Source organism: Jatropha curcas, chromosome 9, assembly GCF_041381405.1.
Source record: "Jatropha curcas cultivar XTBG-Jc1 chromosome 9, XTBG_Jcur_1.0, whole genome shotgun sequence".
In the NCBI taxonomy this organism is placed as follows: domain Eukaryota; kingdom Viridiplantae; phylum Streptophyta; class Magnoliopsida; order Malpighiales; family Euphorbiaceae; genus Jatropha; species Jatropha curcas.
Genome location: NC_143159.1, coordinates 25,407,407 through 25,435,129, shown reverse-complemented (window position 1 = coordinate 25,435,129; position 27,723 = coordinate 25,407,407). Strand labels below are relative to the sequence as shown.

The following is a 27,723-nucleotide window of genomic DNA, read 5'->3' as shown; positions in this document are numbered from 1 at the left end:
AGTTGACCTAGAAAAAAAAGGCTAACCAATTCGATATTCAACCAGAGCAGATTCTGACAAACACATCATTGTAATTATATAATTGCTTGTAATATCACTTCAAAATCTACAAGCCTAAGTTAATTCAGGAATTAGCAAGATTTCACAAAGGAAAACCTCTAAACGTATTTACTAATATCCAATATATGATTTCACCGGTCGCCCTTTTTTATCCAACATATGATTCACAAATCCATAAATTCTCCACAACAGAGTGCTGTCAACTAATTTATCCAACATGATTCAATGCTGTGGCTGTGATGGCCGTAGGAGTCCAGGTATCTGCAACAGAATTTACATTTCATATTAGAGGGTACTCCAAATAAGCACTCTGTTTGGTGATTTAATTTGTGCAATTAAGAGTAGTGGCACTAACCTCGACTCCATGAGGGCCTATACGGTTGCGAGATATAAAATTGAGTACCAATGCTGCAAATTCATCAGGTACATCTTCCTGCAATCATTTGGAGTACACCAGCCGAAATTAAAAATAAAAAATAAAAAAGAAAGTTTAAGGAAATTAAAATGTCTTATGAATGTACAGTAACTGATGCTGACCTGTATAGCATGCCCAGTGTGTCTGACAACTACCATTTGGAACTTCCCTTGCATTTGGCCAATTGTAAGAGTTCTGTCATGAAAACAGAAATAAAGTATCAGAATATAAACTTGCCAATTCCCATCGTTCCACAATCAATTACACTGAGTGCTTGTTACTAGCAAAATTGCTGGATGTATCCCAAGTAAAAACACCTTTCAGATACTTAGTGCCATGAAATTCAAGATTTGATATGTAAAGGCAGCTAATAACATGACAACTTGCATGATCACATAAACTTCATTAGCTACATCTCAAAAACCTGTTATTCACCAATGATTCCATCATGGTCCATTTTTCTTTTTTTTTACATGCAAACTTATTTAATAACACCATTTAAGACAATCTTGAACCTAACCTGTCCAGTCTATCCGTTCCTGCTAAAAGCAAGAGCTTTGGAACAGGACATGACAGAAATTTTTCTGAAAGGCCTTCATACCTGCACGATATGCAAAGTAGCTTATTCATCAACATATTTGAATTGGAAATGCCTATATGGACAGGCAAAAAAGGATAATAAAGCTCTTTTATATTCCTAAAATGCTCAAATTTTTCCTCTATAACACCGTCTAATTTCATCTTGATACTATTTCAATTAATTACAAAACTTCAAGATTCTAATATTATATTTTTCATTAATTGATGGTTGAAAATTGTAACCTATTTGTTTGATCGCGTACATCACTTGGTAAATATATAAAAAATTAAAGACAAAAATAAAACAATAGAAAATATAAGAAATAAATAACACTTGAACATGCATAATTACTTAATTACAGTTTTTAACTAGATACGTCTATGGCTACTTTTCTTTTATTAATAATTTTTCAACATGACAATCAACTATGCAAGTAACCTAGTAAGCTGTAGTATAAGCTGTCAAGGTTCAAGTGCTGACCTCCCCATCCATTGAACAGCAAAAATAATATATCTTAATTTTGAAATTAAACTAGAATTCTTTGGTTCAATAATCAGTATGCTCAAGGCAATGTAAAGTATCTTTGATCTTCAGCAAGTTCAAAATTAAACAGAAACTGTGTATGCTATAAAGGATATTTAAGACACTAGGTGAGAAAATTGCATTCCACATTTAGCACTGAAATTGAAAATTGTAATCAGGTTGCACACTAAAAGAATTTGGCTTTTATCATATAACTATTATTAAGTAATCATCATAAAACAATTTATAGAAGTGGACACGAATTGCACAATAAGTTATACCATCCTCTCCAATATTGTTCTGTTTCCTCTAGACGTGATCGATAAACATAACTGCAGCACAAAATAATAACTCCTTGTTAGTCAAGCTGCCATTTTGTAAGCTTATTTAAGATTAAAAGCAATAACTGCTCATAAACAATTTATAAGCTCTAGAATGTTATATTGTAGCAATTGGTTACAAGTTCAAAGGAAGAATATTCCCGTGGGTCAAACATACTGTGGTAGAAGTACATACCATTTCTTTGAATCATCATACTTTAAAGTGGTGGGCACAGATATACGGGCAGAATCTATGTTTCTCAAAACACCCCCCTTGACACTCCATTCTATCTGGTGCAAAAACATTAGTTTCCAATTCATTAGCGCTTACTTCATTAGCATGCATAAGCTTCACTGGGAAATTATCAGCCTAAAACTTGTATTGTTCAGACTTGGGTACAGGTGTTAGATGGAGGTATATATAGCTAGCTGCATGCAGTGGCAGATCCACTTAGTAAAAAGAGCGGTCAATAATTGACCCCTCTTTTTTTTTCTTTTTTTTTTTTTTTTTTTTGGAATTTTCTAATATAAATATGTATATTTGTCAAAATTAATCCATAAAATTCAATTAATTTATATTTTTACCCCCCTTTTGTCAATAAAATTTATATTGACCCCAGAAAAAAATATTCTAGATCCGCTACTAGCTGCATGACCACATCTAATGTTTAAATTTCAGACTTCGCTAAAAAGGACCAACTATTGGATACAGGTAAATGGATAAGCTAACACAAACACATGCAAGTAATCCACAAATAATTGATGCAATACCTAAATGATTAACCTTTTTCATAGGGATCAGGAAAACGATTATTTTTTTAGGGAGTCATTCAAGTAAGAATTCAAATTATCTTCCCACTTATCTTTACTTCTATTCATCACTTGTCTTTTCTTTCATTTTTCTTTCTCTCTCTCTCTCTCTCTGAAGGTAAAAGAAACCACTAGAGCTAATCATAAGTGAAAAGTTGAATTTCTTCCTCCTTAATCCCTTTTTTTTTCTTTTGTCTCCCCTCTACTTATCCTCAGTTCTGTTCCTCACTTGTCCTTTTCTTCATTCTGCCTTCCCTCTCCAAAGAAAAAAACAAAGGAAACAGTAAAGCTAATAAAAAGTGAAAAAATGGAGCTTGCAAAGATGACAGTGGTCATAAAGAGAAAAACTTTGGCAACATTCTATATAAAATATAGAACATAAAAACACCTATAAATCATAGGAAACTTATTAAAAGGTGAAATTGTGAAAGCAACAAAAGTATTAGTAAAAAAAAAAAAAAAAAAAAAAGAAATTCTGTCTTTCTGTACATGTCTAGACTCCAGATATCATATGAATTTCAAATAGTCCTGTCATTGAATTTATACGAGAATATATTTCAGTATTAATTTACTAAACATGTAATGCAGGTCTAAGAAGAACTAATTACAACTATGATCCGCATCATTCACCCTAAAAGCACTCACAATCCTGATTGGTCATAGAATTCTATATATTAGTGAAAAGATTTCATTGAACAACGCCTGTGCCATTTCTAACTGATAAGAGAATTTGAACTAAATATTACAATATAATTTGATTCTTGATTCATAAAGTTAGAATTTTGATTCTCAATTTTACAACTTCGGAAATAAACAGGTACGAACAAATCATGATATCCAAAGAACTACTAGATAGGAAATAATTGGGACCAAGAAATTATGAATACCGCTTTTTCTATGCTGGAGAAATGTTGCATCCGGTTTGATAAGATTTTCTGCATGTGAACCAAAGATGCCATAGCAGTTCCCTGAAATTCCATCACATTATACAACAAAAGCTTCAAAGAGGATCGATATGAAATAAACCATCAGATGCAACGCTTAAAACTTTATTATTAAAAATCAGACCTCTACAACATCAACAACAACGAGCCCATGCAAGCTGGGTAACACTTTCCTAGCAGCAACATGCACTGCAACTGAGCCCCCCATGCTGTGTTCCATCACGCGAGGACAATAAAAAACAGAAGTAAAGATAGAGGAAACTATGAAATAGATATAAGCATAAAAGAATAAAAATTTTCAAATTTAGTTGCCAAAGAAACAGAAAAGAAATATGAAAATCACAATATCAAAATAGCTTCCTCATTTTATATAAGGAAAATTTACGAGATATGGTTGGACTAAACAATTCAAGAATTATTGACTAAGAGATAACAACTTTATAGAAGTTGCGCAATTCCCATCCTTGATCAGCTAACAACATTTCTTGATAGTTGTTTGGCAAAGGCCATTACAACAACAGGCATATGCTTAAAAGTAATGAAATAATATCTGTTAAAATTTCAAAGTACGTGATATTTTAGACAATCATCTGGCCTCACTCCTCTCTCCCATAACACCAAGCCCATCCAAAAAAAAACCTTGTAAATATCAATAATATTAAGCATCACAATATAACAGCATTCATAGTGCAAGAGGGGGTTTGGAGGAGGGATGGAAAACTTGGAATATGGTTGAAAAGATTGAAGTGATTAGCTATTGCTTTTCTTTAACTTCAAATTTACATGAACTTAAAAATACTAAAAAATCAATCTTCCAAGCAAATTAACATACAGAAAGAGCACAACCTGTGGCCAACTAGCACAATCGCGGGAGGAGAATCTCCATACATTTCCTTCAATACTGCTAAAACATCATTGCACATTGTCTGCACATATGACAAGATGCTTAAGATAGCATATATATTACAATACAAAAGAATATTAGAAAAGAATTTTCCAGAACATAAAATCTGAAAAACATGACTAGTTACAAACAGTGTCATTAAATTATACGGACAGAATATAACATTACTACCTCAATAGATAGGTCAAGATCATTTTCTGTGGATGTTTTCCCATGTCCTCTCAGGTCAAGGGAAACTACACGGACTTTCTCCTTGATTTTACTTGCTGACAGTGCAAACGAAAGCCTGCCCCAGTGGTAATTTATATTAATCAGAATGACAAAGTTTACAAACCATTTTCTTAAATGATAAATAACTGTGTATATAATTGATTTGAGGGGCAGAAACAGCCCAAGAGAATGAATATAATCAAGGTATCAAATCCCAAACTCCAAATCTGTTACCATCTGCAAGAGATGCATCATTTTTCTTAATTAAGAGGCATCATTTTTTTTTAATCAACTCCTTTATGTTCTACATTCTAGAAGAAACTGCATTGACATCATTTTTTTTTTAATCAACTCCTTTATGTTCTACATTCTAGAAGAAACTGCATTGACATCATTTTTTGTTTAATCAACTCCTTTATGTTCTACATTCTAGAAGAAACTGCATTGATACATAACTGTCAATAAACAATACCAAAAAAAAGAAAGTTCCATATACATGTAAAAAAAAACACTCTTTGGCAGAAGAAAATAATTGTTAGCTCCTTATTAGTTCAAGCATTTTCAACAGAAAAAGAAAATGCAAACAGAATAATTATCTCACTTCAAGCACTACACTTTGTTTTTTTCTTTTTTTCTCAAAAGGTATCGAAAATCATAAAATGACCCGAGCAAAAACACTATCAAACATACCCAGAATAGCCACCTCCATGAAGACAGAAAACAACTGGTCCTTCAGTTCCTGCCATATACACATGAAATACCTATATTGATAAAGAAAATTAGAAGAGAACAATCACACATAATAAGAACAAATGAAAAAAAATAAAATTTGCTGTTAAAGCATAAACCAACACTAACATCATTTTTATTTGGAATTGAAACATCTTGTTCTCGATCAAAGAACTCCTTCCAGTCCAAAGGAGAGTACTTCTGTAAAGAACTCCTACAAGAACATTTTCAATGAAAAATTCGATTCAATCAACCAGAAAAAGAAATAAGAATTCAATACTTAATTAATAATTTGCAGTTACTGAGCAGGAGGAGGAGGGCGATGAGGAACAGCATCAAAAGCGGAGACAAATGGCTTTTGGCTTTCCTCTTCTTGTTGTTTCTCGCCTTCTAAGACCTCTTCGGGAAGTGAAGTTAGATTCTTTGAAGAGTCCATTTCTCTGTCCATACAGTTTTTCTGGATCGATCACCAAATGTGAAAGGTAACAACTAAAACAAGTTGTTCATAATCGTCCTATGTGCAAAAGAAAGTGAGAGAAACTGAAGGAAAAATAAATTTAAAAATAATAAAACCAATGGGCTAATATATATCTCTGTCTCGGCTAAAAGTCTAACGCGGCCCATTATATCTACAAGTAAAGTTTGGACTGTGAATTAATTAATGGGGCAATTTAGCAAATGTCGTGTATCATGTTTCGATTCCAACAAAATGTCAAGAAATAATACTTAATGAGATAATACTTTATGTGATTTTTTATTTAGAGAAAATTTCTATTTCAGGATTCTTTTTATATAGAAAAATTTATTTAAAATAAAAATTTTAGAAAGGATGCAATTGTTCAAAGACTAAAATACGTTCATTTCATTTGAGTCCCCGTGTTAATTGTGCACGGTTAGCAAGAGAAAGTGGCAAAAAAAAAAATGGACATTTAATGCCCTTGTGTTTCCAAAGTAAAAGTCAATGTTTATTTTATTACAGAATTGTAAACTATTGAGAATTAACAAATGTGTTCATATTAAAAATATATTTGACACATATTTATTTTGCCTATAAGGGTCTTAAGTCGTTTAAATGTGCTCAATTTATAAATGTGTGCTCATTTTATTATCTTTGTCTATCAGCATTATGTTTTTATTACATACGATAGTGTGTATTTGTAGGGTTATGCATCTTTTTTTCTCCCTCTTCAAATAAAGATTTCGAAATATAAAGAGACACAATATTTGAAAACTGTTCGTTGCACCTCTCCACAATCCTTTCATTTTCACAATTGTCGCCCTGTGCCTTCTCATTATGAAATCATTGAGCAAAAAAACGACCACAGAAGCCAGAAAACAAAAGATAACTAAACAAAAACATGTGTTCTAAGTCTAGTTGAAATTTATATGGAACCATATTATAGAAGTTGAGGAGATTGTTGGTTTAACAAAAAATTTTGGCCCAAATTTTCACTAAATTTGGTCGTATATTATTGAAAACCCTTAGCACTCAATATAAATGCGGGGCAATCAAAATTTTGAATTGTAAAAATCAAATTTGGAAATTTTGAATTCTCAAAATATTTACAGCATTTCCTTAAATATTCCCTCCATTTCAGGCATTAATTCTCAAATAAATGTCCTCTGGGGACTCTCTTTTTGTGAGTTGGCTCCATGAAAACTAAAAAACAATTAATGCAAATTAGGATATATTAGGTAGAAAATGAAAAAGATATTTAGTTTAACTACCACCTAAATTCCCGTGCATTTTCTATTTTCTCTTAATAAAGAGAAGAGAGGGAGTAACAAATTTGGTTATCTTGCAAGAGAAACGAGAAACACTAAAAAAAAGAAATATTAAAAAAAAAACACTAAACAAGGAAACACTGAACAAAAGAAACACAAGGAAATACGAAATCTGTAACAGCAAATTCCTATACAGCTTATGTGATTCAACCACGATTATAACGACATATGATGGCAACAACAGCGAAGGTAAACACGATATACATGGTATATACTGTGTGTATATATGTGTGTATATATATGTTGTATCAGTAAATACTATAAAATCAATTAAATACATAATAGACACATATACACAAATTAACACAGTGGATCAAACCAATTAAATGCGGTGCATATATTGTATCAATCCAAACAAAATCAAGAATACTGGTTGTACAACAAAACTGATAGAGATATTTCCAATAATAAACAATCGATCAAAAACATAAAATGAACATATTTTATGAATCAAAAATAAAATTGTGAAACAATACCAATAATGAGAACAACGAGTGCAAATCGACTCTACAATCAGCTGTCAGAATTAATAGGTCTTGAAATCGTTAATTTGAAAAAAATGGAAGCCCTTTTTATTAGATGACGGCCAAGTTCTTCTAAAGTCATTCTTTCTTCCAAGGAGCTATTGCTTGTTGGGAAGCGAGCTCAACCTTAAGTTATGAGAAAGGAGCCTAAGGTTAAGCTCACGAGACAAAGCAATGGCATTTGTCACAAATTCATGTCAATCCACATACTCACTTTGGTTTGATATTGAAACTTTAATCAGCAGAAGGAAAAAGAACAATAAGAAAATTTATAAGGGCAAAAGAGACGATATTAAAAGTATATAATGAATAACAATAATTATTTAAATTTCAAAGTCAAACTGATATTTTTTTAAATTAAATTTCAAATTTTGACATTTATTACGATATTTTTTTTATAACTTTTTTTCCTAGTTTTTTTTTTTTTTTTCTTTTTAGAAGGTTTAATTTTCTAGTTTTTAAAATAAACTAAATAATAATGTTTTCTGTGTTTTTCCTTAAGTTACACGCAAATAGACAATGACAGGTTGACAGATAAGAACATACAATGATAAGTTATAGTTTTATTGTATTTGAATAGTAATAATTCACAACTCTCACCAACCACATTACCAAACAAAGCATTGAAAAAAAGAAAAATATGCCATAGCCATACAATAATAGAGAAACTTGGAAACTTCATCACCCATTATCCATTTTTTCCCAATCAACTGGTCTGCAATTTTCTGGAACAACCTTATTATTATTCACTATTTTTGCTTCTAATCAAAATCAATCTCTCTCTCGCTGCTTAATCCAAAAAAGACAGCAATTTTGCAATTCCAGGTTAGTCTTGCAGCTCTGTTTTTAGTTTGAAAATGAATATACTGATTTTAATCCTGAAAGTTAAGTTTTAAGAAATTGAATATGATTTTTGTTTTTAATTGAATTTTATGCTTTTAGGAAATGGTAACTGATAATAAAACGGAAAACAAAGGTCGATCCAAGACCAAGAGAATGCTCTGTTTCTTATTGGTTTTCCTCTGTTTTAACAAACACTTGATATATAAACAAGAAACTCTCAACCTTTTTGCATTAAATATCAAATTCAGTTCTTTTCTAAAAATGGGTCATTCAATATTTGATATAATGTTGTATTCGTCTATTACAATCGGTGGTATATATTAAAGGAAACAGAGCAAGTAATTTTACTCTGCTTTTCTCTGAATGTCAATGAATCTTAGCTTTCAGTGATGCTTTATTTGCTTTAGACATTGTCTTGTAGTAGAATAAAAAAGCCGTGAGGCAAGTAAAACAAGGACAAAAAAAGAGCCACTTGTGATCAACTATTCTCCCTCACTGTTTTTGATTAGTTTGGTGTATGAAATAATCCAGGTTTAGATAAGTCCTTCCTCTCTCTTTCTTCTTTTTCCATTATTTTTGCCTTCTCTATCCTTTTAATCTCATACTTGGTGCAGATTTTATTGTGGTGGTGGATCTACCATCTTAACGGCCATCTGATCTCATTTCATTTTATATTTCTCCTTAATTTCCTTTTCGATTTCCTTTCATAGCTATCTGATCTCATTTTTTCATAGAAGTTATTATTTGTTAAGAGTAAACTTCTTGATGATTCCCATGAGTTGGCTTTGTTGACTTGACTCGTTAACTCCCTCATTTTGATTGTGGGTTCCGGTCTCAATTTGCCACCGGGCTGGTTTGAACCGGAACTGGACCTGAACTGAACCACAATTTGATAAACTGAAATCAGCCTGAAATGGATGGTTCAAATATTTGAATCAGAACCAGCGGTTCTCAGGTTGGTTAAGGTTTATATTTCCGGAAAAAAGTAACCGAAACGGCTCGAAACTGGATGTTGAACCGGCGGTTCAGTCTTGTCCGGTTCAATATAGGCACACCTAAAATTATTTTGTGAAAATTTTTGGCTCTTCAGCCCATTTTCAATTGTGAATAAACAAATATAGTCCACATCGTTTAAAATTTAGAAATGTATTGTTTGGTTTAGATAGCAAAAATTATGGGTCTATTTTCTAAAATTCGATTTTTTTTTTTTATAAAAAAAGTCGCGTATAACTTTGAGATGAAATTCTCACTTTCTCAGCATTTTTTTTTAGAAAAAAAAATGCACAAAAAATCAGAATCTTCGATTCATTAAAATTGAACCAAAACCAATCAGAACCAGAGTCGGCCAAGAACTATCAATTGAAGGCCTGATTCAGGTTTAACATGTTAGACTTGAATCCGTGCTTCAGTGAACCGAAGCCATCGGTGCATTGAACCAGCATGCCTGGTTCCGGAGGTGGTTCTCAGTTTTTACTTTGATTTTTCCATTTTCTTTTTAAAAAATATTGTAGTTTAATTATTTCTACTGTTTTTTTTTTTTTTTTTTTTTTTGAGAAATTATTTCTACTGTTGGTTATGTGTTTTTTTTTAGTTAGAACTAATTTCTAAATGTTTATTTAATTGATTTTTATTTCGTATTTGATTTTGATTATCTTCAGCAAAGCAAATCAGAAAATAAACCCTTTATGTATTGGATTATTTTCTGAATTATATTTCTACTGGATTTTAGCTTTAAAGAGATCGAAATCAAATCGAATCCGTTGAGTCAAAATTGAAATCAAACCGAGAATCTGAAATCCTAAATCAGACATTTTAAAAAGCATGGGAATATTGAAAAGAAAATGGACATAATTTGGTGATGCTTTGTCATGATTTTATTCCTCTTTATTACCTCAGACATGGTGGAGGATACTGTGAAAGAAAATGCTGAAAAAGATTCTTCTGCACACGAGGTGCGTGTTATCATATATATATATATATATTTATGAAGTTAATATTTATTTATAACTTTAATATTTCATCTTATTTTTTATAATTTATAAATTTGTGTATTTTCAATAATTAGATATCGCCAGGAAAACCTCCTTTACTAACTTGGCAACGACAGCTGAATGCTAATGGAAATATACCTTTGGCTTTCAACCTAAGTTTTCGAGAAATAATGCATATGGTATGCTATACTTTTATTTCTATTTCATACTTTCATGATTCGGACACTTACAACTTAGGGACGAAGACACACCCAAATAAGTATATGTACGATTTGACAATAGATTTAAATTTGAATATTTAATCTCTCAAATACTTAACAAAAAAATTCAATTTGAATTTATTAATTCCGTTCAATTCAATTTTGAGTTTTTAATTATAATTTGGGCTTAATTCAGTTTTAGTAACAATTATTTGCATTAGTTGTTAATTATTATATTTATCTTACGTAGCTGTTGCATTTTTTGACTTTTTTTTTTTTTTTTGGAAGCTTCCAATAGGCCTGCGACTATGGCGTTACACCAAGGAAGAAGCAGCGAAAAGAAGAGTAATTAATATATTTTTGGGTGAATTGTTATTTATTATTATAATTTTATAAAAATTATGAATTAGATCTTTATTTTTAAAAATTAAAATTTTATTTATTTATTTATGTTCAACTAAATAGTCTTTTTGTAAAAATTTTACTTTTTTTTTTTCGTTAATCAACTTAAGAAGAAGTTAAATATGGAAAATTTTTTTTCTTTTAATTTTATGCTTGTGGGAAAGAAATCAAGTTTTATTCAATAATTTAATCTAAACATATACATGTTGTATTTAATATTTTTTTATAAATAAGACATTTAAGATTATAAAAAAAAAAGAACTTAGATTTTGTATCATCTAAATGTTGAAAAAAAAAATTTACTGCTATTTTAATTTTCTGAAAGAATCATTTAAATGGACAAAAAAATTCAAAAATTCTCAAATTTACGAAATATAGGAATTAATTTTAAATTTTATTAAATTATGAAGTCAAAATGAAGTTTTCTCCGTTTCATTTGACAGTTTTTTACTTCTTTTATGCTTCGCGGATGACATTTTCAGAAAATTAAAATAACATTAATTATTTTATCCCAATTTTATGCTTGTTTAGACATATGCATTTAAATTCGTTCCAAGCAAAAGAGTAATTTAGTCGATCACTCTTAATTTCATTTATAATTTTATAATTTATTGAGACTATTCAATTATTTATTTAATTTTTTGTAAAAGTCGAAACTATTAAATTTAAAAAAATATATAATATTTTTTTATACAAATTGTCAACTTTTTTTTTTCTTTTTCAGTTTCCAATATTTGACTTTTCCAAGAAGCGTGTGATTACGGGTGATCACGCCGTTCCCTTAGGCGGTATTGGGTAGGTCGTTTTCTTTGACCTACAGTGATTGTGACAATTGACAACTACACCATGCCTGTGCATATTACTGAATTTCTGTTATTATTTTTTAAAATGTGAATTAATATTTAATTTCAATTATTATTAAAATACTCTAATAAATTCTACCAACATAAAAATTTTCATAATATAAATTAATAATATTATTTAATTCAATTCTTGAAAGTGCACGGTCATATCACTGACCCTGAATTTTCATATTTTATTTTAACGAGAACATAGCTATTATTGAAACTAAAAAATGTAGATTTATAATTAAACCTTAGAAAATTCAGGTGGTCACGACAAGCATCCATTAATTTAAAATTCAATGTCAAATTTATGGATTGGATCATAAATTTAAGTACTAAATTATTAATCGAACAACATTGTTGTAGATTGTCTCTTTGGGTCAAATTCATAAATTTACCCTTATACTTTACAAAAAAAATAAAAATTATATAAAAAATATTCACTTGATGTGTGGTTATTATAATTTTTAAAATAATAATTTTTATATTTTTCAACTATTCAATAAGCATATAAAACGATCTAATTTTACAAATTTGAATGTTCAATAGAATAATTTTGTAAGTTGAAATATTTAACGGATACAACTTTGTAAGCTGAAGTGTTCAATAAGTGAAATTAAAAATTGAAGGTATTATAAAGCTATTTACGTAAAATTAAAAATTGTGACTGTTGTTATTTGAGATTACAAATTTCAGAGCAGGAAACATTGGAAGAAGCTACAAAGGGGAATTTCAATTCTTTAAATTGTTTCCATTAATATGTGAAGAAAGCCCCATTTTAGCAAATCAGTTTTCAGTAAGTTCATCTTTCTTTATTTTTTGTTTTACTTTATTGCCTGAAATAATATAAATAGATGAACTCTTATGTACAAATGTATCATATATAAGGACAGATCATTTTAGTTTCCAATTTTGTAAGCATAGATCAAATCATGATTTTTTTTTTTAATTTCCCAAAAGAATTAATATTTCTTAAAATATTTCTTTTAAGAAAAGAAAGAAGATCTCATTTGAATCATGGTAAATCACTATTTAACTCATGGTAAATCATGGTAAATGTTAAAGGTGAAGTTAACATTTTATCACAATTAAATTGACAAATTAATTGAAAGATTATTTAGTTAAACAATAACAAAATTGAGGACTATTTAATTAATTTTCGAAAGCAAAAGTTATAATTTGTAAATTCAATAATTATAAGAACAAAATAATAATTCACTCTGAAATTCATAAGGAAATTTATATTGATTTATGGTAGTGTAAAGAAGAGAGTAAATTGGCATGTAGCCATATAATGAAACACAAGCTCCTCAGAAATTCAAACACATGCTATAGCAAGTTAGAGGAATCATTAGAGACAATTATGTTCCCTAACCATTAGTGAAATTTTGCTATCTCTTGTAGGTTTTTGTTACCCGCCCAAACGGTAACAAGTTTTCTACTGTATTGTGTTCAAGAAAGCCAGAGATACCAAAGTAAGCTACCAATACCATATTCTTTAGTTTTCTTTCTCTTAATTGGTATTTAAGCCCTCTAATATGGTATTTTCTTAATTGCTATTTAAGCTCTCTAATATGGTATGCTATCTTAAAAAATAAATTATTAAGATTAAGTACTTAATAATTCATTCTATAAACTATTTAGTCTCTAAGGTTTGTTAAATACAGCTCATGACTAAAGAATTTTTCGCAATTTTAAGACCAAATATTAATTCATTGTAATTCCTTTGCCTAAGGAAAAACTTAACAAAATGATTAAGCAGTCGACAGAATGAATTTGTACCGTAGTGACCGAGTCGAATAAATAGAGGTTCCGATTAATGAATATGGTTAAACCAGAAGGACTATACAGTAATTAACATTTTCTGCTTAAATTATTTCCTCGTGATCTGATTTCTAAATCCTTAAGAAATACAGTTATATTTTCTCATGAATTGCAATATGCAGAGAAAGCACAGGCTCAGGAATTGAATCATGGGATTGGAATCTGAAAGGCGAAAAATGTACATACCATGGTTTGTTTCCAAGGGCCTGGACAACCTATGAAGGTAATATCTGCTTCAGTGACACTGCAGACATAAAATTAGGAATTAGATATTCATAATTAGAAATATAACAAATATTTGTAAACCAGATGAACCAGATCCAGAACTTAAAATTGTTTCGCGCCAAATCTCACCTTTCATTCCTCACAACTATAAAGAAAGCAGCTTTCCTGTATCAGTCTTTACATTCACAGTAAGACAGAGACTCAAAGAAATGTAATCTTGTCATTATTAGTTCTCTTTAGCTTGATTGAGGACTTAAGTATGTTATTATATGCTTATTTCAGTTATCTAATTATGGAAGGACTTCAGCAGATGTCACTCTGCTCTTTACATGGGCTGTAAGTTTAGGAACATGTTCTTCATAGAATTTTTCTTTCTTTTTAAGCAGACTAGCTGCAGGAATGTGGTTATAGTATCATAGAAGAAAAAAAAGAGAATGGAGTTTTTACAAATTTGTCTGACATAACCTATTTAAAATTTTAACTTTTCATCGTCCAGAATTCGGTTGGTGGTGTCTCAGGATTTTCTGGTCATCATTCCAACTCAATTATCATGTAAGTTCTATATATTTATTTAACTGGAACTTATCATTTGCACCAGATATAATGTTCTGCTGCAAGTTGATATTTCATCTAATCTAATAGTTCAATCAACTAATACAGTTATTAGCTCATAACAGGAAAGAAGATGGAGTTCATGTAGTCAATTTACAGCACAAGTGAGTCCTAATTTCTGAAAATAGTTCTAGCTCCCAATTTAACAAGTAAAATTCCCTTCCATATGCTTGATATGATATCAAGGCCTCCTTGTAACTCTAATCCTAAGCCTAATTCCTGCAGAACACCAGATGGACAGCCTCCATTTACTTTTGCCATTGCAGCACAAGAGACACCTGATATACATGTATCAGAATGCCCTTGCTTCGCTACATCAGGCAATTCTCAGGGCATTACAGCAAAAGAAATGTGGGAGGAAATTAAAAAGGTACGTCTTCTCTTCTTGTCATGACCGCATTTCTACCTTTCAAGAGCACAAATTTTGTAGGGACTAATATGCAATTTCTACTTGACAACGATACAAGGATTTCGCAAAGTTTTTTGAATTTTCTAACCTTTATTCTTGTAGCATGGAACATTTGATCACCTAGGCTCCTACAAAACCTCACCTTCAGAACCAGGATCGTCCATTGGTGCAGCGATAGCAGCCTCGGTGTCTATTCCTCCTGACTGTGTCCGTACTGTAACATTTTCATTGGCATGGGACAGCCCAGAAGTAAGATTTAGCGGAAGAAGTTATCATAGGTGAACTGCCTTTTGTTCCCTAGAACTTGCGCTATTACTTGGTTTGTTATGTTATATGCATTCCTTGAACTGATAAAAACACCTCAAAAACAGGCGTTATACAAAATTCTATGGCACTCTAGGGGATGCAGCTGCTGATATTGCACATGATGCTATTCTTGGTAATTTTAGGCCCCATTTGGATTGAAGATTTTCAGAATATATGGAATTGAAAATCTGGATATCTGATTCCATTATGTTGTTTCATTTCTTTGGTATGAAGATTAGAGCAGTAGAAACAAAGGGCGTTTTTTTATAATAAATGGTCATGAAATCCCTCATTCATGAGGAATGCAACAGAATTCTACCTCTTATATGAGATTTCAAAACCCTCAAACTAGATATTACAATGATCGAGGGATTTTCAACAATCAATGAATTTTACTCTAGTTTTTGAGATCCTAAAACTCAGAGATTCTAGAGTCCTTCCTTAACAAGCTCTACCTTAACGAGCTCTAAGAGATTGTAGGGTTCTTTGTCAACAAGTCCTAAGAGATTGTAAGGTACTCCCTTAACAAGCCCCAATTCTATGTTTAAATCTAATCAAATATACACAACTAGATCCAAACTTGGGACTGTAATAGAATTGTTCAGAATCAGTCTTCTGAAATCCCTCGAACTTTAGAGAGCCATTCTTGGGAATATCCCATCCTCTTTACTGCTATAATTGGAGATTCAGCCCGGAAACTATATGCAGGTATTTATAATAAAAAAAGAAATAATATCATTTTTATGAATGAAACATTTAATTTTCAAAACATTATGAAATGCAAATTCTTCTGTCACAAGCATTTCAGAAACCAGCATATATTTCTCTACAGCATTAAGAAGAGAATTTTACTTATGCATCATCTTTGCAAAATTTGATATAGTTCGAGTTGCTTTCTGTTTGTTGATATGAACAGAATCAGTATTTTTTTTCTTACGAGCAATACTGGTCACTGAATAGTCATTCACTGAGGTCCTAGTTGTTATGTCCGAAATTGGATGGAAGGCGTATCAAAAGGAAAAATAAAAACCAAAAACAAGTGCAGTAGCTTTTTTCAAAAAAAAAAAAAAAAAAAAGAAAGAAATAAATGGAGAGAGAATAATACGGAACTCAAATATTTTTCCTTTTTCTTCCTTTTGAAACTAGAGCATGCTCATTGGGAATCTGAGATAGAAGCATGGCAAAGACCAATTCTCGAAGACAAAAGACTTCCTGAATGGTAAGATAAGACGAATCTTCTGCTAAAAGTATGAGTCCATATTAAAACTTCCAATAGTTTAATTCTTTTTCTTCATTTTTATGGCTATAATATTTAAAAAGAAATTAACTGCAAGAAATTTGTTTCTAGGTATCCTATTGCTCTCTTCAATGAGCTTTATTATCTCACTGCTGGGGGAACTGTTTGGACAGGTATATTATGACAGATCATGATTTATGTAGTTCAATATGTAATTGCAGGAACCTGGTTTACTCTTTATCAATATTAAACATTTACTTTCCCCAGATGGATCACCTCCAATGCAAAGTTTTCAAGCAATTAAAGATAGAAAATTTTTTCTGGATAAGTCAAGCTCAGATTTCGGAAATACTTATGGTATGGCTCACAAGAATGATACAGCTATTGGAATCCTAGAAAGGATGGCATCTATATATGAGCAAATACAAAATCCAGAAATCTCAAATGCTGCTTTCGGAACAAATTTGCTCCAAATTGGAGAAGAAAATATTGGTCAATTCCTGTACCTTGAAGGTTCTGAATACCTCATGTGGAATACCTATGATGTTCATTTCTACTCATCTTTTGCACTTCTAATGCTATTCCCGAAACTTGAGCTAAGCATCCAAAGAGACTTTGCAGCTGGAGTGATGATGCATGATCCTACTAAGATGCAAGTGATGAGCGATGGAAAGCAGGTTCCACGAACAGTTCTCGGTGCTGTTCCACATGATATTGGGCTTAATGACCCTTGGTTTGAAGTAAATGCTTATAATCTTTTCAGTACATCAAGATGGAAGGACTTGAATTCTAAATTTGTACTCCAAATATACAGGGATGTAATTGCTACTGGGGATAAAAGTTTTGCACAAGCTGTTTGGCCATCAGTTTATGTTGCAATGGCTTATATGGATCAGTTTGACAAGGATGGAGATGGTATGATTGAGAACGAGGGATTCCCTGATCAAACCTATGATGCATGGTCTGTTACTGGTGTGAGTGCATATTGTGGTGGGCTTTGGGTGGCGGCGCTCCAGGCTACTTCAGCCCTGGCGTGTGAAGTTGGTGACAATGCATCTGCTAGCTACTTCTGGGTCAAGTTTCAGAAGGCAAAAGCTGTATATAGCACACTATGGAATGGTTCCTACTTCAATTATGACAGCAGTGGTAATAGTTCTATTCAAGCTGATCAGTTGGCTGGGCAGTGGTGAGCATGAAATTCTCTAGTTCCTAAAGGTTTTATGTCGAGATTCAGAGTATTGATAATAATAACCTATAGGATAAACTTACATTATTTAAGTGCTTAACTCTTTTTTACAGGAGTAGTTTACATATACTTCCTGACATTTGGAAATGGGCTTAATGTTTTGATTGTTTTACAGGTATGCCAGGGCATGTGGCCTTTCCCCGATCGTTGATGAGGAAAAATTGAGAAGCGCCCTTGAAAAGATTTACAAGTTTAACGTCTTACAAGTCAAAGGGGGAATGCGGGGTGCAGTCAATGGGATGCTACCAGATGGAAGAGTAGATAAGTCAGCATTGCAATCAAGAGAAATATGGCCTGGAGTTACATATGGTCTTGCTGCGTCTATGATTCAAGAGGACATGGTGGAAATGGCATTTCAGACTGCTGCAGGTATCTATCAAGCGGCATGGTCACAAGAAGGTCTCGGGTGAGTCTTCTTCTCTTTCACTAACTATAATTTCCTATTTTAATGTTTAGATATGCTTTATGTTCAGCTAATATTTCTTGAAGCTGTGTGGTATCAAAGAATCCTTTAATAGTATGATGATAAGCTTATAGAACAATAACAATATGAGTACAATAAAGTATTGAAAACAGAAAAAGTAGGAAACTGAATATCAAGAAATCAGTAGAGCAGCATGTATGAGTCGTTTTAGAAGAAATGAAATGATGTCCAAAATAGTAAGATATTGCAAGAATTAAATTCATTTAAAGAGACTCACTGTTAAAACCCTAGATAACCTTATTTAAAGTAAATATGTCTCTTTATAACTAAATACAACCCTTTTATTTTTCAGTTATTCCAAACAATAGAATTCAAATATACTATCACTTAAAATTTATTACAAACTCATGAATTTTATAACAAAATTGTTCTGTAAAAGTATGAAAGCAAACAAGGGTTTATTGTATCTTTTCTCTCTCTAGCAATTTCCACTAAAACTTACTCATTACTTGTTTTCTGGTCATAGTTATTCATTTCAGATTCCAGAAGGGTGGAATACTGATGACCAGTATAGATCTATTTGTTACATGCGACCATTAGCGATATGGGCAATGCAGTGGGCATTATCAAAGCCTGAGCTCTTTAAAGAGGAGATGGAGCTTGACTTGACTAATGAAAGTTTATATCTTAAGCAAAATGTTGGGTTTTCTAAAGTTGCTCACCTTTTGAAGTTGCCAGATGATGATGCTTCTAAAAGCTTGCTACAGGTTGCTTATGAGTTCACTTGCAGTAGATGTCCATAGCAACCTTCAAAACATTCAGAAGTGTTGTATATTTCAGTGGTAGAATAGCTGGATATATGAACAAAAGATGGCATTGTTATAATAGTTCATTTGTTCTGCTAGATGTTATACAAGTATAATACTCCAACAGACTTTCAGAACATAACTTCAGGATGTGGTTTATACCAACTACAAATTATAGGAAATTGCAAGACTATCCTATAATCTTTATGACACAAAATGTTATGATGATCACCAACTTAAATGACAAGTTTTAAAATTTTTTTGATATATATCTAAAATATTTATAAGGGGATATTGACTGATAATAAGGTTCAACCTCTGACCTCTTAGCACTAAGAGGACTTAATCAGGTCTTGCACTGTTGAAGAAGGGCATTGTCTCCTACTCCTTGGCCTTTTCTAACTTACTGCTGACTCTACTAATCTACTAATGTGTATTTCCTAAAGGAAACTGGTCGAACGCCACGTGTCAGTACAAGAGTCCTCTTTTATCTACTTATGGCAGCACTCATTTAAACAAAAAAGAAAGAAAATTACAACGAAATAGCAGCAACCAGACAAAAATGAATTTGAGCTTAAAAGCATAATTTATCGATTCAAAGCATAAAATTACACGATTTTGGGAGCAAACTCACTGGAAAACTCTTAGATTTTGGGAGCACCCCCACGGTGGCAGAAACTAGCAGAGGAGTGAAAGAACTAACAGTGGGAAGAGATGGAGAAAGAAAATCGGAGGGAAGGGGTCATCGTCATCGTCGAAGACCAAAACGACAATAAATTAGCATATGCTTCTGACGATTTCAGAACTGACACTTTTCCTATTCCATAACTGGCACACAGGCCCACTGATATTACGTGACGTTTTATGTGTTTTCGGGTATTGGACTCGTACTGACCTGTTAATTGCAGGTTCATAGAAATTCTTTTGTTTTCTATACGGGTTCCTGACCCGAATAGTCAAATACCAGAACAGCGCGAAAACCTTCCCTTTTGGTTTACACTACAATTCCTACTTGCTGGTTTGCGACTGTGATTTTAGCGAAGAAAATGCAAGACTCAACCGAGTCAAGCAACGAGTCTTTCAAAATCGGCCAGCGGGTCCACTCAACTAGCGATCGTCGCCGAATTGGGACGGTAAAGTACGTTGGACCCTTGCAGGGCCATCCGGGTACATGGGTCGGGGTTGATTGGGACAATGGAGAAGGCAAGCACGACGGATCCGTCAACGGCGTCCGTTACTTCCATTCGAGATTGGAACGGTCAGGATCCTTTGTTCGAACCCAAAATTTAAGTCCGGGCATTTCTTTCCTTGAAGCTCTCCATATCAGGTACAGAAGCGAGTCCACTAAGGAAGAAGAAGGTATTGCGATTGTTGCATTATCGCTCTTTGGATCATTTCAGTATTTTTTTTTTCCCCCTTTTTTGGCAATTTGAGCTTAATTTGTGTAGCATGGATTCGATACAGATGAAATGTATGTGCTTTCATCTAGTAACAAACGGGTATCAGTTGAACTTGTGGGTAAAGAGAAAATTCAAGATAAGCTAAGTAGATTTGAAGAACTGAAGGGTGCTTCACTACCTTATTTGGGTGTTAGCACTACTGGAAATCCAACTGATATTAGCAATTTGGTTCCCAGTGAGTATATTAATACTGTGCTTTCCATTTTCAGTTATGAAGATCAAGTAATTAAGTAAATTTTGAGGCAAGATTTTAAAGCAAGAGTATTTTAGCATGTACTTCTTGTGCATCTTCCTAATTGTTTGCTATTGCAATTATATATAGCATGATTATGCTAGCATGACATATGTGATAGTAATTTGTTTAATGATTTAATGCTTCTCTTGTAGATCTGAAGGAGTTGGACTTGACAGGAAATTTACTTTCGGAATGGAAGGTATGTTCCATTTGTGAGCAATCGAATTTTTTATCATGAACTTGCATTTCTTGTACTGTTTACTGCCATTCTCTTAAAATGTAAGTGTATACTTTTTCTGCATGCTATATAGAATACAATCCATCTGCCTGCCACTTATAATTTTTGAGCTAGAAGTAGATTTTTTTTTTTTTTTTTAATTTATTTAAAACTCAGAGTAATTCTAGACACGTTCAGTCCATTAGATGTTGTTTGTAACTTAAGATGGGACAAATAAGTTCAGCTACTAAGTTTTGCAACACAAATTAGGTTGCAGTTTTCTCAGTTCTAAATTCGTTAGACAGGTGATGTACGCAATTTCTGGAGAAATTTTTCTTGGTGATTTTTACCTTTTTCTCCACTTGTGTATTATCGATTCAATGATTTTTTTTTTTTTTTTTGAAGTCATAAAATAACTAGGATACACAATGCATTTCAAAGTTTTTATATACATCTGAAGATTCATGATATGGCTTTTGAATTATTTTTTTTTTTAAAATGGTGAGATATACTGATTTACCAGTCATACATAAGGCTTGTCAGTAACTAGGATATCAGATCCCGATGCCTTCACTTTTTAAGGAAATCACAAGGAGGAGGAACAAAAGGAGCCTAAGAATAAATAAATTCTTGGAAATTGCTCCCATTCATATTTTATGTTCTTGGTAAAGGATTGTGAGTTTGCCTCTAGATATGGAGTCTGCTGGTGATACATGTTCCTTTACTGTGTATTTCCTACTTTAACTAGGTTCTCTAGATGTTAGTGAGGAGATGCATTCTTAATTTTTATTCAAATTTTGCTTATTGCTGAATTGTTTAATGAATTTCTTGGTGCTGAAGAACTATGCTTCTTAATATTGCAGGACGTTGGTACCATGTGTGAGCATCTACCAGCTCTTTCAGCTCTCAATTTGTCTAATAATATAATGTCACAGAGCATTACTGGGCTACCCCAACTGAAAAACATCCGTGTTTTAGTTCTAAACAATTCTGGCATAAATTGGACACAGGTGGACTGCTTTTATGTACTTTTCATGTCTAGGTTATTTTTCCATCTGTCTTAGAATTGTTGTTCTCTTTTTTCCCTTTTAAATTTTAAATTTAGAACCTAAATATAGTACTTTTGACGTTGCAGGTTGAAGTTCTTAATCATTTATTACCAGTGATTGAGGAGCTACATTTGATGGGGAACGGCATATGCACAATAACGGTTTTACTCTTATATATATTTGCCATTATGATAATATTTGAACAGTCTTTCATGTTTATTTTTGTTCTCACACAATAAACTTAATTTTGTGGATGGTTACTGATTGCAATAGCATGAAGTTGAAAAGTTATGGTGAACTATAAAATTATGAAAGAATGTGTAATAATCCTATCAAAAAAGGAGGAAGAAACTACACGCTACCAAATTTAAGTTCCACTAATCATTCACCCCAAGGGACGGAAGAGCAGAGGCCTTTAGTGCTCCCTCCAGTCAAGAATTGGACCCTCATAATCACTATCCAGTATGCTTTTGCTTTGCACTTCTAATAAGCTGTGTTAGTAACCTATGATAATGATGATGGAGAAGATGATAACTGATTTGCTCAGCTTGAAATATTCATCCAGAAATGCCCTGAGTTTATGGATAAAGGCCTTTTCTTGCCTATGGGCAGGGGCGTGTAGCTATATAGTTGAAGATGAGCATGTTGCTGAAACTCCAAATGTGAGAAATAAATCTTAAACTGTAAAGTGGACTCAATCCATTCTAGTTTAATCATTAGTAGAAGTCAAATATCCATGTTAAGAATTCCGTTTGCAGAACCTTCAGCTAAGACTGGACAGTAATATGCAGGTTTACAAGTTTTGATGTGTGAATGCAGGTTTGTGGTACTGCAAGATAATGCACAGTTGTTTATATTACTGTTTAGATGTTTGCCTGTTAAAAAAGTAACAACAAAAAGGGGAACAGAAAGAAAATATGTGTACAGCTGCTTCACTGAACTTTATTTTATTTTACCATTTTCTGGCTGAGATTGGGGTTTCATATTATGAACATTTGCACTCGGCTTATGTATGTTCTGTGTTGACCTCTTTGTAGATAAGACTCAATTTTTTTTTTTTTTTTTTTTCATTTTTCAGTCAACAGCTTCATCAATTGTTCAAGGATTTGATTCTTTACGGCTTCTAAATTTGGAAGATAATTTGATAGCTGAATGGAATGAAATCTTAAAGCTTTCACTGTTAAAAAGGTCAAAAATCTGTGTGTGTTTTCTTCCATCTGAAACTTTTCCATACATCCCAATTTTTCTGCCAATGGTTTTCTCTTGATAAGCACTATTACATGTTTTGCACTCAGTTTGGAGCAGCTTCATTTGAATAAAAACAATTTGAAACGTATCTTCTACCCGGGTGCTGATATAATGGATAAATTACTAGGTGGATCTGAATCTCATTTGAAAACGCCTTTTCAAAGTTTGCATTGCCTTCTTCTGGGTAATTAATCAAAAACTCCTCTTTGATTTGTTAATTTGTTATTTTACTTCATAGAAGTTTCTGATTCTTCTATGCACGTCAGGGGCTAACAAACTTGAGGATCTAGCATCAATTGACTCGCTGAACTCATTCCCGAAATTGGTGGTAATATGTTGTATGCAAGTCTATTACTTGATATCAGACTAGGAATATATAATATACCATATCTGTGTAATATAAAATCAATCAATAAGACTACTAATTTAATTACATATGGCCGATCATCCTCATATATCACTTTTTAGAGTAGCTAGGTTTTAGTTTAAAAGATTATATATTCCTTAGTAGGTAATTTGGAATTACTTTGGCATTACAGATTATAAGAAATTAATATTTGTATCTTTATTATTGTCTTTGTACCACATATACTCCTTTATGCTGAAGAAGAAAGCTAGGCAAATAGAAAAGGTTGTGCACTGCCCCATTTCATTTGATATGTTTTTCTCTTGGTCCATACATTTAATTCATATAGTGCATTGATTTTCCACATTTTAAATCTTCATTGTCATTATCAGGGAACAGACCACCAAAGCAAAAGACTTGCTGAGCCAATAGGCTTGCTTGCTGAGTCTCATTCAGCTCTAATAAGATGCAGATTGACTGTCTGAGATCCAATTCTTCTACTTTAATGGCTATAAGTTAGTTGCAAAATAGATTTCACTTACGAATTTTTATGCTAGTTACACGTATTTATTTGTAAATTTGCATTATGAATTCAACAAATGGATTAAGTTATGGATCTAGATGATCCCTCCTTTTGATCATAACAGATTTCTGGCAAGATGAATGTTGCTAGCAGAGAGAGGTCTAGTTGCTTGAATGCTTGATTAGCCTACCTCCTTGTTGCTAACCTTCAGGGTCTAATCAGATTTTGCTGATTATTCATTTACTTGACTAGAATGCATGACAAGGCTCTACCAACACTATATAGGTATTGCCTTCCACACATTTGCATATAGAAGTTGAATGGTAAGGTTAAACATCTTAAAGATTAAAATGAAAAGAGAAGAAAGCGAGAGAGGAATATTTATTACATACATGACAGAAGTTTGTACTGGACCAACGCTTAGTTTGGATGAATGGCCTATGTTGTAAATTTGAATTCTGAGAATTCAACAGGGCCCCATGGAGAATGTGGTCAGAAATCCTTATGATTAAAAATTTTGATCTGAAATTTGATGCAGATGAAATTCTCTCTCTGTTTTTTTTTTTCACATAATGAATAAGACTTGATATCATTCATTTAGCAAGAAAGAATTGGACAACTGGCCTTGTTATAATTGAATATTTGAACCTAGTTGCCTGATTATGTGCTTATTAAATAAAATCATCACTGTATGATTGATAGCAACTCCAAGCAAAGATTCGAAGTTGGCATAGAATGCAACTTGTCTTATTGTGCATTGGAAGCCTCGGTTCTCCGTATGGACACACTTTTTTTTTTTTTTTCATAGTCCAAATGTTACTACATTTGAGGTTAGTAGGGCCTCGTCAACATGCCAAATTACCGGCTGCAATACGATGCCCCTTACATGCTTCAATATAGTGTATTCCTGTTGTCCCTGCTCTGCACATGACATTTAGCCTCAATTTGGTTTGAAACCTGGGTGATAGAGAAGCATTCAGAATTTTAGATTGTATGATTGAGAGGTAAAATGCAGCTTTCTGTTCTTTTATTTTTTATTTTTTATTTTTTTGCTTTGTCACATTCTTAGGATATCAGACTTTCTGAAAATCCAATAACTGATACTGGAAGAGGTGGTATCCCAAGATTTGTTTTGATTGCACGGTTATCCAAAGTTGAAATACTAAATGGAAGTGAGGTAATTTCTCAAATTTCTAAGTTCTATATATTAAAAGGATTTTAATGTCGATGCTCTTGTAAATCCGATCTACCATCATCTGATATACCTCTTAGGTAAGCCCTCGCGAAAGGAAGGACTCTGAGATTCGGTAAATACTTTATCCTGTTTCTGACTTCTTTATTTACCTTTTCAGAAAATAAGATATTCTTGCTATTGTGTTTTCTCATTCCAATGAATATAATCTTTGGTTTACATATATTTATTGTTCTTTTTTTAAGAATATTTGCTTCCTCTTTCCTTGGAATATCTTTTGCAGATATGTCCGCTTAGTTATGTCAAGGTTACATGAAAATCCAGATGAAATCAAAGAGCATCCCAGGTAATCACTTTCCTGTGAATTTACATGAAAATCCACAAAATTTCTTTGCCACATAGATTTTGATTGCTGGAGTTCATCATTCTTAGTGATTGCCAATGCCCCTTCTTCTAGTGATGATCTATTTATTTTCAGTATTACTGTCTCAAATCTCTTCCAGGTTCAGTCTGCATATCTAAGAGGGACTAAATTTTTATTCTGAAACTCCTTTTTACCCCTGATTTTCCGGCACCTCCCCCTTTTATTCCATTGGATGTGCCAAAGTTTCTTCTTGGGGCCTTAACAGAAAATCTGGAACAAACCCACCTACAATCGTTTACAATGGCAAATAACTTTTTGGTATTAGTTGTTCAGCAATAATGTTCTTCCTTTTCACTCCTGGACCTATTTTGTTAAAGGTTTGCTGAGCTGAAGGCTTTTCATGGCATTGAAGGTGAAAGGCCATCAGTTGGAACATCAGGCCCTCAAAAAATGGCATCCAGTCTTCTATGTATGAATCTTCAGATTTTTCTCATCTGATTATTTAACACAGTTGCAATATATATGCTCGAACATTATTAATAAATCTTGCAGCTATCACCCTGAAATGCGTTGGTGCATCCATTGGTGAGAAACCATTGTTAACAAAGAAATTGCCAGCCACTACAACGGTGATATTCACATGACTTGTATTAAAATGCATATCTTCCTGGATGTTATTTTAAGATGAAATTATTCTTCTGAATTCATTTTAGGTTGGCAAGCTAAAAATTCTGTGTGAAAGCTTTTTCAATCTCAAGTCTATCAAACCCAAATTATTTCTTCAAGAAGAGGTTTGTCCTTACACCCTTTTATTCATTGATATATATAACTATGGTGAATACCTCTTGGTATGTTGATCATCCAGTTTGGTGTAGCATTTTTTTGCTAAATCATCTTTTCTATATAGTAAATATTCAAAAAGAAAATATCTCAACCCTTAAAATTGGTAGCTATTTTGAATTGTTTTTTTCTTTTTTAATGGCATTACACTCTTCATATTTCACAGCAATACTTTATCACTTTAATGTTGAAAATAACCCATTCCAACACCAAAAGAGATGGAAAAAAAAAAAAAAAAAACCAGAAAAAGAAGAATATAATCATTCATTCGTTCAATTGATTTCTTACTTCTCAGATGCCTTTATAACTTGCTGACATTGATAGATTTTGCCAAAGAATGAAATTGAGAACATGATATAGCTGAAACGACATAAGTTATGACCTAATAAATCCCATTCATTCTGAAGGAACCAAATGAAGCTTTTCCTTTTGTAGAATTTCTTTTCCAGTAGTTTTATTTTTGAAGTTTGATTCACCACTGACTTGGAAAAGAGTTTCCTTTCTTACTTTTTCTTTTGAGTGGGAAATTGCAGGGCTCCCCTCTACCTTTGCTGTTGGATGATGAAATGGCAACTTTGATGGACGTTGGAATTGGCAATGATTCAACCATTCTCGTGGATGAAGAGAGTTGATACGCAAATACTAACGAGCTCAATGTAATCTGTTGCAAACTGAATGCTGTTTTAGATTTGCTGGAGTTACACTTCTCATGCATGCTGGTGACACAAAAGATAATTCGGCCATGTCTCTCTATTTTCCCCGCAGATGATGGCAGTAGTTTTATTGTCAAAATTAAAATATTCTCCTGATCTGAGACAACACCAGTTTTTAATTAATGCCTGGGAGGAACAAGTCGCAACCAGTTTTTGATCGATAACCGTTTGATTTTATGGAATAACTTTCTTGAAAAATATTCTTCAAGTTACAAATGGATTCATTGTCTATTGTTTTATAGTAGTAGTAGTTTTAGAATTACTTGAAAATTCTAAAAATTTGTAATTTATGGAACTATAAAAGGTTCATCTTTTTCTTTTTAATAATTTTTGTTATTGTGTGAATATCATGTATTTTCATGA

At 32.4% G+C, this 27,723-nt stretch overlaps 3 protein-coding genes and 1 long non-coding RNA gene across 5 annotated transcripts; 2 read left to right on the top strand and 2 right to left on the bottom strand.

Moving 5' to 3' along the window:
* Positions 1 to 51: 51 nt before the first annotated feature.
* Positions 52 to 6,046, bottom strand: LOC105638066 (esterase/lipase/thioesterase family protein). The gene is made up of 13 exons (XM_012221788.4): positions 5,797 to 6,046; positions 5,624 to 5,708; positions 5,456 to 5,526; positions 4,727 to 4,841; positions 4,498 to 4,577; positions 3,776 to 3,860; positions 3,595 to 3,675; positions 2,094 to 2,188; positions 1,859 to 1,909; positions 996 to 1,076; positions 598 to 670; positions 416 to 493; positions 52 to 321 (listed from the first exon to the last, which is right to left on the bottom strand). Exons 1-13 carry the CDS (start codon positions 5,940 to 5,942, stop codon positions 283 to 285), a joined length of 1,080 nt encoding a protein of 359 aa, XP_012077178.1. The 5' UTR covers positions 5,943 to 6,046; the 3' UTR covers positions 52 to 282.
* Positions 6,047 to 8,395: 2,349 nt separating this feature from the next.
* Positions 8,396 to 19,438, top strand: LOC105638041 (uncharacterized). Of its 2 annotated transcripts, XM_012221758.4 has the most exons (20): positions 8,397 to 8,628; positions 10,543 to 10,598; positions 10,712 to 10,816; positions 11,126 to 11,182; positions 11,964 to 12,034; positions 12,781 to 12,880; positions 13,489 to 13,559; positions 14,031 to 14,131; positions 14,218 to 14,321; positions 14,416 to 14,469; positions 14,630 to 14,685; positions 14,811 to 14,849; positions 14,971 to 15,115; positions 15,257 to 15,432; positions 15,526 to 15,593; positions 16,607 to 16,679; positions 16,809 to 16,870; positions 16,965 to 17,883; positions 18,059 to 18,349; positions 18,894 to 19,438. In XM_012221758.4, exons 2-20 carry the CDS (start codon positions 10,545 to 10,547, stop codon positions 19,168 to 19,170), a joined length of 2,823 nt encoding a protein of 940 aa, XP_012077148.1. In that variant the 5' UTR covers positions 8,397 to 8,628; positions 10,543 to 10,544; the 3' UTR covers positions 19,171 to 19,438. The 2 variants fall into 2 exon arrangements, with proteins under 2 accessions (XP_089582119.1, XP_012077148.1); XM_089725993.1 differs by lacking the exon at positions 18,894 to 19,438 and having other exon boundaries at positions 8,396 to 8,628; positions 18,059 to 18,353.
* Positions 13,872 to 19,944, bottom strand: LOC119370374 (uncharacterized). Its single transcript, XR_005177920.1, has 3 exons — positions 19,808 to 19,944; positions 19,090 to 19,174; positions 13,872 to 14,152 (listed from the first exon to the last, which is right to left on the bottom strand). It is a non-coding gene; the product is annotated as an uncharacterized LOC119370374 (long non-coding RNA).
* Positions 19,702 to 27,705, top strand: PFI (tubulin folding cofactor E / Pfifferling (PFI)). The gene is made up of 15 exons (XM_012221778.4): positions 19,702 to 20,532; positions 20,638 to 20,808; positions 21,021 to 21,067; positions 21,949 to 22,095; positions 22,221 to 22,295; positions 23,213 to 23,322; positions 23,430 to 23,566; positions 23,649 to 23,710; positions 25,321 to 25,428; positions 25,524 to 25,558; positions 25,727 to 25,789; positions 26,185 to 26,276; positions 26,360 to 26,436; positions 26,521 to 26,598; positions 27,181 to 27,705. The coding sequence occupies exons 1-15, from the start codon at positions 20,220 to 20,222 to the stop codon at positions 27,277 to 27,279; spliced, it is 1,614 nt and encodes a 537-aa protein (XP_012077168.1). The 5' UTR covers positions 19,702 to 20,219; the 3' UTR covers positions 27,280 to 27,705.
* The last annotated feature ends 18 nt before the right edge of the window (positions 27,706 to 27,723 follow it).

Excerpts from the sequence above, each read along its gene's own strand:
- LOC105638066 (XM_012221788.4), bottom strand. The coding sequence starts at position 5,942 with ATGGACAGAGAAATGGACTCTTCAAAGAATCTAACTTCACTTCCCGAA. Across the intron at positions 3,861-4,497 it reads ATTGTGCTAGTTGGCCACAG|CATGGGGGGCTCAGTTGCAG; the intron begins GTTGTGCTCTTT and ends GATGGAACACAG. Across the intron at positions 1,077-1,858 it reads GAACAATATTGGAGAGGATG|GTATGAAGGCCTTTCAGAAA; the intron begins GTATAACTTATT and ends CATATCGTGCAG.
- LOC105638041 (XM_012221758.4), top strand. The coding sequence starts at position 10,545 with ATGGTGGAGGATACTGTGAAAGAAAATGCTGAAAAAGATTCTTCTGCA. Across the intron at positions 10,599-10,711 it reads AAGATTCTTCTGCACACGAG|ATATCGCCAGGAAAACCTCC; the intron begins GTGCGTGTTATC and ends TTCAATAATTAG. Across the intron at positions 10,817-11,125 it reads TTCGAGAAATAATGCATATG|CTTCCAATAGGCCTGCGACT; the intron begins GTATGCTATACT and ends TTTTTTTGGAAG.
- PFI (XM_012221778.4), top strand. The coding sequence starts at position 20,220 with ATGCAAGACTCAACCGAGTCAAGCAACGAGTCTTTCAAAATCGGCCAG. Across the intron at positions 22,296-23,212 it reads ACGGCATATGCACAATAACG|TCAACAGCTTCATCAATTGT; the intron begins GTTTTACTCTTA and ends TTCATTTTTCAG. Across the intron at positions 26,599-27,180 it reads AATTATTTCTTCAAGAAGAG|GGCTCCCCTCTACCTTTGCT; the intron begins GTTTGTCCTTAC and ends GGGAAATTGCAG.